We start from the raw sequence: 11,201 nt of genomic DNA, 5'->3' as shown, positions 1-11,201 counted from the left end.
GAGGAGTTGCTACGGCGGGAGCTGGATGTGGCGCCCAACCTATGCGCTCTACTTATATTCACAGTAAGTAATTAAAGTAATTCAGCAAACATTTTCCAAAGAAATATTTTATATAAATTTTCAATTCAGCAATTTAGATACTTTTTTTGTATTGAAAACTCAATTCAGCAAATTTTTTCTTACGCAATTTGCTATTCACTTAATATTTCAATAAAACTGTCAATTCAGCTATGTATTTTCTGTACAAAAAATTAATTCAGCACAATTTTATATTGAAAAAATGCAACTCAGCAAACATTTTCCGCCGAAAAGCTCAATTCAGCTCGGAATTCAGGATTAAAAAAAACAATTCAGCAAGATTTCTCTGAATGCAAAGCTAATGTATTTTGTAGAAAAAATTCAATTGTGCTATAAAAATTATATTCAGCTATGATTTTCTATATATAAAACTCAATTTATGTGGCATTTTATACAATTCAGCTAGACATTTTTTGTATAAAAAAATCAGCACATTTATCTATTAGAAAACGCAATTCAGCAAATATTTTCTGTGAAAAAACTGAATTCTGCTAAGAATTTATCATAAAAAACGCAATTCAGCAAAATTTGTCTGACAATAAACGTAATACAGCTAATTTTTGCCATACAAATCTAAAGTATTTATGGAAAAATTCAATTCAGCTTTAATTCCGCTAACTTGTCCTGTGATACTAAACTAAATGGAGCTAAATTCTGCTATACAAAATTTTTATTCAGCTATTTTTTTACATAAAAACTATAAATAAAGACTAATAGTCCATTAAAATATCTATTCTGCTAAGGTTTTCTTTATAAAAACTGTATTCAGCGAACTTCTCTGTTGGACAAATTGAGTTCAGCGAATTTTTTTAAATGAAAAACTTCATTCAGCCGACTTCTTCTAAAGAAATAATTAATTCGGCAAACTTCTGATTAAGAAAAACTAAAATTCAGCAAACGTTTTCTTCTGAACCGAAATTAGCTAAGTTTTTCTTTAAAGCTGAATATTTCAAACATTTCATAAGTAAATATCAATTCAGCAAAAAAATCTATTCAGCAAACTTTTTATACAGAAAACATCCGTTCAGCTATCTTTTCAGTATGAAAAATTATAAAATTACATTCAGCTAGATTTGCTATAGAAAAATTTAATTCAGCTAACTTTTAAAACAGAAATTACCAATACAGCTACTATTTTCTAAAGAAAATTAAATTCTGCCAACTTTTCTTACGAAAACATTAATTCAGATACGGATTTCTTCACAAAAATGCAATTTAGCAAACTTTTAATACAGAAATTCTCAATTCAGCTAACTTATTCTTTGGAAAAATTCAATTAAGCAATGTTTTGTTATTGGACAATTTAATTCAGCTAACTTATTCTTTGGAAAAATTCAATTCAGCAATGTTTTGTTATTGGAAAATGTTATTCAGCTAACTTTTTATAGAGAAAAACTCAATCCATCAATTTTTCATAAAACAAGTATCAATTCAGCTACATTTATCACACGAAAACATTAAGTCAGTTACGTAATACTTTATATGTGTTCAATTCAGCAAACTTTATAAAAACAAAAAAATAATTCAGCTAACTTTTCTGTAAGGAAAATTAAATTCAGCAAAGTTTTGTTATAGAAAAATGCAATTCAGCCTACTTTTTACACAGAAAATCTCAACTCAGTTACGTTTTTCAAGAAAAACTCTATTCAGCAAACTTTGCATACGAAAACATCAATTCAGCTACGTTTTTATTTGAAAAAAAAATGATTCCACAAACTTTTTATAAATAAATCCTTAATTCAGCTAACTTTTTCTTTAGAAAACTTTTATTCAGCAAAATATTTTATAGAAAATGTTCATTCAGCTAGCTTGTTATACAGAGAAAGGCAATTCAGATAACATTTTTTTCATCGAAAATGCAAATTCAGCCATAGAAGAAGTGCTGAATTTTTTTATTCTTCTTTCTCTCTTCCCTCTCTCCCATTCTGTGCACAGTCTGGTACTGTGGGCATGCCCAAAGGTGTCATGATATCCCACGATGCCGTACTCTATGCAGTCCAGGCCTTGAATAAAAATCTGCCATTTTTAGAACCAGGTCGGGAGTCCTGTATCACCTATTTACCCCTAAGTCATATAGCTTCACAGTTCTTCGATATTTTCCTTGGTATGCTGAATGGTGCAGTGGTGTATTTTGCCGATCGTAATGCCATGAAAGGAACCCTGTGTGAAACCCTGGTGGAGGTTAGGCCCACATGGTTTTTCGGGGTACCGCGTATATTTGAAAAACTCATTGAAAGGCAAAGGAAATTGGAAGCGAACCTGGAGGATGAGGGACAAAGGAAAGCATTCAAGGAAGCACGCAGAAGCATGCTGAAATATTATGTGGACCAAATGGGAGCGGGGTAAGACCTGAAATAGTTATGGAAGAGAGGAACTTCATGCTAATTTATTATTACAGCAATCACCGATTAGTATCTCCACCCGGCTGGGCCTCAGAAGTTTGCCATGAACAAAAAGTAGCTCTGGGTTTAAATACCTTAAAAATTTGCTTTGCCGGTGGCGCCCCTGTGTCGGATGACATAAAACGCTATTTCCTCAGCCTTGATTTACCACTAGTGGAGGCCTTCGGCATGTCTGAGACCTGTGGTGGAGTGTGCTATGATTTCCAACGACCGAACTTACATACCAGTGGTCAGGGCATAGGAGATGCTGAATTTAAAATCCACGAACCTGATAGAGAAGGGGAGGGAGAGGTAAGGATGTGAAAAATCATTTGGGAAGTTTTTCTATTAAATTCCTTCATAATTTCAGATCCTCATAAGGGGACGTTTCAATTTTATGGGTTATTTAAAGGAACCACAAAAAACTAAGGAGGCCTTTACCGAGGATGGCTACATCAGAAGTGGTGATAGGGGCCACCTGGATGCCGCTGGGAATCTTTATATTAATGGGCGCATAAAGGAGGTTATCATTACCTCAGGTGGGGAAAATATATCCCCTATACCGATTGAGGATATTATCAAAAAAGAATTGCCCTGCATCAGCAATGCCATGGTGATTGGGGATAATCGGAAGTATCTAACGGTACTCCTTACAATGAAGGTAAGGGGAAGAAAAACCAGTAAGGAAAGTAGTAAAGTCGGACGCGGCCGACTATATGATACCCTTCACCACTATGGGTATATTAAACAGGACTATTAGCATGAAATTGGATGAAATAAAATATGTGATATTTATCTAAATGTGAATCTACGTAGATCTATCCATAAAGTATGTAAATCGACTTCAAACAAATATAAATGGGTCATCCGTTGGGCTATGTCTGTACTTCTAGAAAACGCAACTACATAATTCTATGCTCAATTTTGTACGTTGTGCAAAATTTGATGTCAAACTGACTAACATGAGGAGTTTGATGCCCAATTTACTTGTCCAAATATTAAGCGATTTCAAACAAACTTGTAACAGGATAGGTTATACTAATTTCAGAACGTTTTGTTCCTATTGGTTCTTGGTGCGTCAATTACTTAAAATCAATCTATAATAAAAGGGAGCTATATCTAAGTCTTGACCGATTTTCACTAAACAACGCAGACATCACCTAGGCTCAATTCAGTACGTTATGCCAAATTTTATGCAAAACGAAAGATATATAGGGACTTTGGTGCAACATTTACATGAAATCGGACGAAACTATATGTGGGAGCTATATAGAAATCTGGACTGATTTTCTCGAAATTTGGCAGACATCACTCTAGGCTCAATTCAGTACGTTATGCAAAATTTCGTGCAAATCGAAGGGACTTTGGTGCACCATTTACATGAAATCGGACGAAACTATATATTGGAGCTATATGTAAATCTTGACCTATTTTCACGAAACTTGTCAGACATCATTCTAGACTCAATTCAGTACGTTATGCCAAATATCGTGCAAATCGAAAGATATATAGGGACTTTAGGGCACCATTTACATGAAATCGGACGAAACTATATATGGGAGCTATATCTAAATCTGGACAGATTTTCTCGAAACTTGGCAGACATTACTCTAGGCTTAATTCAGTACGTTATGCCAAATTTCGTGCAAATCAAAAGATATATAGGGACTTTGGGGCACCATTTATATGAAATCGGACGAAACTATATATGGGAGCTATATCTAAATCTGGACCGATTTTCTCGAAACTTGGCAGACATCATTCTGGGCTCAATTAAGTACGTTATGCCAAATTTCGTGCAAATCGAAGGATATATAGGGACTTTGGTGCACCATTTACATGTAATCGGACGAAGCTATATATGGGAGCTATATCTAAATCTGGACCGATTTTCTCGAAACTTGGCAGACATCACTCTAGGCTTAATTCAGTACGTTATGCCAAATTTCATGCAAATCAAAAGATATATATTGACTTTAGGGCACCATTTACATGAAATCGGACGAAACTATATATGGGAGCTATATCTAAATCTGGACCGATTTTCACGAAAATTGGCAGACATCATTATAGGCCTAAATGATTAGCCTGTACCAAATTTCGTGCAAATCAAAAGATATATAGGGACCGTTTACATTAAATCGGTTAAATATATATATGGGAGCTATATCTAAATCTGAACCGATCTTTCCCAATTTCAATAGGGTTCGTCCTTGGGCCGAATAAGTGACCTGTGCCAAATTTCATCCAATTCGGATCATAAATGCGACCTGTACTTTGTTTACAATTTAACATGGACAGACAGACAGACGGACGGACGGACATGCATAAATCGACTTAGAAAGTGATTCTATGCATATTCTCAAAAGGAACCATGGGTCTATCTCGATTATTTTTGCCTGTTACAAACATATGCACAAAGACATAATACCCTGTACCACAGTGTGGTGAAGGGTATAAAAACGGGGTATACAAAAAATTTAACTTTTTACTTCGAAAAATTTCAGACTTATATTAATCCCGATACGGGCTATCCGACAAATATCCTTTTACCCGAGGCCATACAATGGTTGATAACCCTTGGGGTACACTGTAAAAAATTGGATGATATTCTGAATATTCAATTACCAGAAAGCTTCGAAAATTTCCAACCCAATGGAGCTGAGGTTAGACTTGATTCCAGGGTGTTCCATGGTCTAACGGATGGGATTAATCGATATAATGAACGAGCCCTTTCGAATGCCCAGAAAATTCAATACTTTCAGGTGTTGCCACATGATTTTACCATAGCCACGGGGGAATTGGGTAAGTAGAAATAAAAATATTTTTCATTAATTTTTTTTTAAATAATTTTATGTGTGTTTTTTTCAGGACCTACCCTCAAAAGTCGCCGAAGTATTGTGCAGAAAAAATATTCAAAAATTATCGATAAAATGTATGAAAAATAAAACTGATTGGATTAAAAAATAGTTTTGTAGCATATCCTTAGGCATAGATTTTAGCATATCCATAGGGGTGAATTAAAAAATATATATTTATAGCATATACATAGGCGTGGATTTTTTAAAAAGTATTTTTATAATATCAAGTCCATTTTCTCCAGCTGCATTTGTCATGAATACTTCCCGCGTACTTGGAAGTGTGCCCGAGTGGTGGTGTTACTTAAGTCGCCCAATCGGGTGAGGAGTATTCCTCGCTCGTATCGGGGCGTAAGTCTTCTTCCAGTTCTTGGAAAAATGCTGGAGAGGATTATGGTGGCACGGCTTAGGGAATGCTACAGCGAAGGTACGTCCTTGTATCAGTTCGGTTTTACCGAGGGTAGAAATACTGTGGACGCGTGGCGGCATGTGCAAGATAGCCTGAGCGGGTCAAATTCCAAATATGTCCTTGGCATATTTGTGGATTTTAAAGGCGCATTTGACTTCCTTTTATGCGATAGCGTGCTCACAAGGCTGTAAGAGGTCGGGTGTAGAGGGATTGCTCTTTGGACGAGTTATTTTCGTCCAAGGAAGGCTTGTGTCGTGGGAGCCAGTGCTTCGGTCTGGAGGGATGTGCAGCGTGGTTGCCCACAGGGTTCCATTTGTGGTCCATTTATATGGAATCTAATGATGGATCCCCTGTTACGGGATCAAGGTCTGTGCATATGCGGATGACTTGCTCATCATGATTGAAGGGGATAGTCGCCTTGAACTTGAAAATCTTGGTGAGCAAGCTATGCAGATTGTGCAGGCTTGGAGTGGAGGTGGCAACCGAGAAGACGGTGCGGATGCTGCTGAAAAGCAGGTTGACACGCAGCCGTCCTCCCTGCGTTCGAGCTGGTGAACGCGGCATAAGATATTCGTGTACTGTTAAATATCTCGGGATAACGGTGTCAGAGCGTTTGAATCTTCTTCCACACTTTGATCGGTTGAAGGTGAAGCCGTTGGGATCATCAGGCGTGTTTTGCGGACTGATTGGGGCTTGGGTAGGCGTTCTGTGCCCATCCTATATGGTGGGCTTTTTGTTGCCTGTGCAACTTATTGTGTACCTATATGGTACAGAACAGCCTCATCTGTCTTTGGGCAGAGGAAGCTCCTTTTGTGTCGTCATATTAGCATCTTTGTCAGTGTGTCGCACAGTTTCCACAGAGGCGTTGCAAGTGCTGCTTGGCGCCGCGCCGCTTGATCTTGAAGTGAGATGTAGGGCTATCATGTATAAGCTTAAGCGTGGCTTGTAGTTGGATGAAGATGATTGGCTCAAGCCCTCTGATCTGATGGATGGGGAGAGTAGGCGGTACAGCACTACCCTTCGGGAGTGTGTTGTTGATAGGTGGAGGAAAAGGTGGACGAACAATGATAAAGTGTGGGTGACGTTCGAATTTATTCGTGACGCAACGTTCGTAGTGAACCGGCCAGACTTTCGCTTCGGCTTAAGTACTGGTTTCTTACTGACGGGGCATGGTTCTCCAGGACGGATTTATGTGGATGTGGGATGACTGAGGACTGAAAGCATATACTGACGGAAAGCTGTTACTATGGTGACATTAGAGATTTCGCAAGTATTGATATATCGAATGGAGGAGCGGGGTGGGACTTCAGTAGGGCTCTTGAAGATGATCGGACCTTTAGTTGTTTAAGTAGTTTTGCTCGTGAAGCATTTAGGAGAAGGACAGCACTGAGGGGGTCCTCGTGCTTAGCCCCCTTGCAAGTGGGCTCGGTCGGTTGCACCGGGTGGTGGTGGGTTGGTGCACCGGGTGGCGGTGGGTGATGGTGCACCGGGACAAAACACAAACCGTTTTGGACCCCTATTTTTTTGAAAAACTCCCTAAAAGTCGAACTTGGGTCCATTATAGTCCCTCTCCACAACCGACTCAAATGATAGACCACAATTTGCCCTTTCCAAAATGGTGTGATATGTGGCTGTATCTGCTGTGGATCACTTATTATTATTAGAACCCTACAAAAACAAGAAAATTCTGTCGCGTAGCCGGTGTTGGTACCTGTCCATAGGAGAAAGTCTTAAATCCCCGGCCGAAGGCCGGCTACCCAAAAAACTATTCTTTATAAAAGGAGATTCTGTCGCGTAGCCGGTGTTGGTATCTGTCCATAGGAGAAAGTCTTAAATCCCCGGCCGAAGGCCGGCTACCCAGAAAACTATTCTATATAAAAGGCGATTCTGTCGCGTAGCCGGTGTTGGTATCTGTCCATAGGAGAAAGTCTTAAATCCCCGGCCGAAGGCCGGCTACCCAGAATACTATTCTATATAAAAGGAGACTCTGTCGCGTAGCCGGTGTTGGTACCTGTTCATAGGAGAAAGGCTTAAATCTTCGTCCGAAGGCCGGCTACCCAGAAAACTTTTCTATATAAAAGGAGATTCTGTCGCGTAGCCGGTGTTGGTACCTGTCCATAGGAGAAAGTTTTAATACCCAAAAAAATATTCTATATAAAAGGAGATTCTGTCGCGTTGCCGGTGTTGGTATCTGTCCATAGGAGAATGTTTTAAATCCCCGGCCGAAGGCCGGCTACCCAGAAAACTATTCTATATAAAAGGAGATTCTGTCGCGTAGCCGGTGTTGGTACCTGTCCATAGGAGAAAATCTTAAATCCCCTGCCGAAGGCCGTCTACCCAAAAAACTATTCTATATAAAAGGAGATTCTGTCGCATAGCCGGTGTTGGTATCTGTCCATAGGAGAAAGTCTTAAATCCCCGGCCGAAGGCCGGCTACCCAGAAAACTATTCTATATAAAAGGAGATTCTGTCGCGTAGCCGGTGTTGGTACCTGTCCATAGGAGAAAGTCTTAAATCCTCGGCCGAAGGCCCGCTACCCAGAAAATTATTCTATATAAAAGGCGATTCTGTCGCGTAGCCGGTGTTGGTATCTGTCCATAGGAGAAAGTCTTAAATCCCCGGCCGAAGGCCGGCTACCCAGGAAACTATTCTATATAAAAGGAGATTCTGTCGCGTAGCCGGTGTTGGTACCTGTCCATAGGAGAAAGCCTTAAATCCCCGGCCGAAGGCCGGCTACCCAGAAAACTATTCTATATGAAAGGAGACTCTGTCGCGTAGCCGGTGTTGGTACCTGTCCATAGGAGAAAGGTTTAAATCTCCGGCCGAAGGCCGGCTACCCAGAAAACTTTTCTATATAAAAGGAGATTCTGTCGCGTAGACGGTGTTGGTACCTGTCCATAGGAGAAAGTCTTAAATCCCCGGCCGAAGGCCGGCTACCCAAAAAAATATTCTATATAAAAGGAGATTCTGTCGCGTAGCCGGTGTTGGTATCTGTCTATAGGAGAATGTCTTAAATCCCCGGCCGAAGGCCGGCTACCCAGAAAACAATTCTATATAAAAGGAGATTCTGTCGGGTATCCGGTGTTGGTACCTGTCATATCTCATATCTTTGCATTTGCATATAAGACATTCATGTTAATACTAAACATGAATTTGACATAGTCGGTTTGAAGGGTTCTAAGGCCCATTTTTTTGATCCACAATAGATACAGCCACATGCCGTACCATTTTGGAAAGATCACATTGCAGTCTATCAAGAGGGACCATAATGGAACCAAGTTCGACTTTTAGGGAGTTTTTCATAAAAATATGGGTCCAAAATCCAGTTTTTTGCTGTGACTCCAAACTGATACCCATTTTGTATTAATCGGATCCGTGGAACCGGGTATAACCGGGTACCCGGACCCGAACTTTCGGGTCAAATAACCGGGTAACCGGGTACGTCCCCCAAGAAAAAAAATTCCCATAATTAGGGTCAAAATACCTACCTCTGGAAAAAATTTCAAAAAAATCGGGTCGTTTTTACTAAACTAGAGTTGTTCCATTGTTTGTGTTGTGTGTATTTGTTCGACGTCGCCACTGCCTGGGGCAAGGTTTTTTCCTTGCCGCTTGCGGTTTTTGATTCTTTCGTATATTTTGTTTTGGGATACCAGCCCGGACTTGTGTCGAACTGGGAGAGCGGAGGTTTTCAGTACCGCGGTAGTCAGGTGCCCCTGGATCTGTCGGTCCAGCCTGACAGTTGGTGTGGCCCAGTGGGGAGCTTCGCGGGGGTTGTGGTTTCGCCCCTCACCAAGGGGCAGAGTGTGCCTTCTGCATGCTCTCCGATTGGTACAGCATTTCGGTGTTGGTGCGCTGGTGGGCGCATTTCCACCTGTGGTTCAGCCACTGTGAGTTAGGCCAATAGGCAGGTACTCACACTAAACTCTTCAAGATACTATCCATAGGTGTGGAATATTTAAACATTATTTTTCGGCTACTATCCATAGGCGTGGATTTTTTTTTTTTTTTTTTGGTGGGTTTAAATAGATTGATTCAGTAATTTCTTTAGGTGTATTCAATTTTATTTCATGAATATATTTTTTCAAATCCCTGGAAGGATCCGTCTTCAAAGCTGCAACATTGATTTCGCTTTTTTGTAGTTGGAGGTCTTTCATTTTGTAGCCGCGACGTTGATGCCAATGGCAGCGGCTCCGACAACTCCAACAGTATTAGTTGCATCCTTCTCCGGTATGAGTTTTGCAACAGGGTGCAATGTATGGGCCCGGCCAACAATAACATCCGGGCAATTGTTGCAACATCAGAGAGATGTTTTTTTTTCTTTTTTGGTGGGACTGGCATTCTGCCAATTTGTTAAGACCAAAAGGCCTATGTGTTTTGTATGCCATGTTGCAGCAGAGAGTTGAGGCCTCAAATGTATGTGTGTGTATGTGTGTTCTGGATATATTTTCAGATGACTGTTTATTCTGCCACAAATGTTGAATGGCGAGTTGAGAACATGGCTCAAAACAAATTGCAGTAAAATGGAAACATAATAAAACATTTGCCTTTTGTGCATTTCGGCTGTAAATGTGTGTGTTAGTCAGTTGTGTGTGTGTGTGAGTGATTGTTTGTGTTTGTGTGTGGATTGTTCCACCAAGTTTGTTTTCATTCTTGGTCCTGTGGTTTGGTACAACTTTCCTGCGTTTGTGGTACAAACAAATTCTTGTCGGTTTTCTACCCGGCCTCGAATTATAACATAGGATTGTGAGGTTCAAGCAGTGGTTCCGAATTGAATTTGGGTACGATAATAAAAATTATGTTCCAAAAAGGATCATTTTTAATTTAAATAATTAATTTTAATTTAAATAATTTCTATTTATTTTTTTTAATAACTTATTTTTTGTTGCCATCATACCACTGTGCCCTGACTGACCTCTCCTTTTGCAAATAGGGCCTTCTCTCATTCATCTACGACACAAATTCCTCTGAGGTTTTTACCACTTTAATGTTGAATGAATGTTGGATAACAATAAAAACAAATTATAGTTTGAGCCAACAAAAGCTGATAAAAAATGAAGTTAATTTAAAATATTTTTTTGAGCAACAACAACAAAAAAATATTCAATGCAACAAAAAAAAATTATATTGTTGCAAAAGCTCGAAATTTCAGAGAGCTAAGGCACACAGAGCCTTAAGCGGAAGCAATGAATTCGAATACATTAATTTTAAGCTATGAAAGGGAAATGTGTTTGCGTTTTTTAAATATTTTTTTTCGAGGGCCACAAGAAACCTAGATTTTTGAAATAAATTTTTTCGAATAGAGAACAGGAGCGGATTTAAAAAAAAAAAATTCGTGGACCTAAAATAGGCGTGGATTTTTTAAATAATTTTTTTTCGTGGACCTAAAGCAGGCGTGGATTTTTTAAATAATTTTTTTTTTCGTGGACCTAAAACAGGCGTGGATTTTTTAAATAATTTTTTTTTTCGTGGACCTAA

At 39.3% G+C, this 11,201-nt stretch overlaps 1 protein-coding gene across 1 annotated transcript; it reads left to right on the top strand.

Moving 5' to 3' along the window:
• Positions 1 to 2,013: 2,013 nt before the first annotated feature.
• Positions 2,014 to 5,264, top strand: LOC133323010 (long-chain-fatty-acid--CoA ligase heimdall-like; the record flags this gene model as incomplete). Its single annotated transcript, XM_061531969.1, has 4 exons — positions 2,014 to 2,420; positions 2,477 to 2,771; positions 2,830 to 3,120; positions 4,967 to 5,264. Coding segments are annotated over 4 exons (1,291 nt in total), but the record flags the coding sequence as incomplete, so codon positions are not given.
• Positions 5,265 to 11,201: the final 5,937 nt, after the last annotated feature.

Source organism: Musca vetustissima, unplaced genomic scaffold (genome assembly GCF_032173495.1).
Source record: "Musca vetustissima isolate MV318-11 ecotype Yass unplaced genomic scaffold, APGP_CSIRO_Mvet_v1 utg39291, whole genome shotgun sequence".
Classification (NCBI taxonomy): Eukaryota; Metazoa; Arthropoda; class Insecta; order Diptera; family Muscidae; genus Musca; species Musca vetustissima.
Note: the sequence above shows the minus strand (reverse complement) of the source record. Positions and strands in the feature narration are given on the sequence as shown.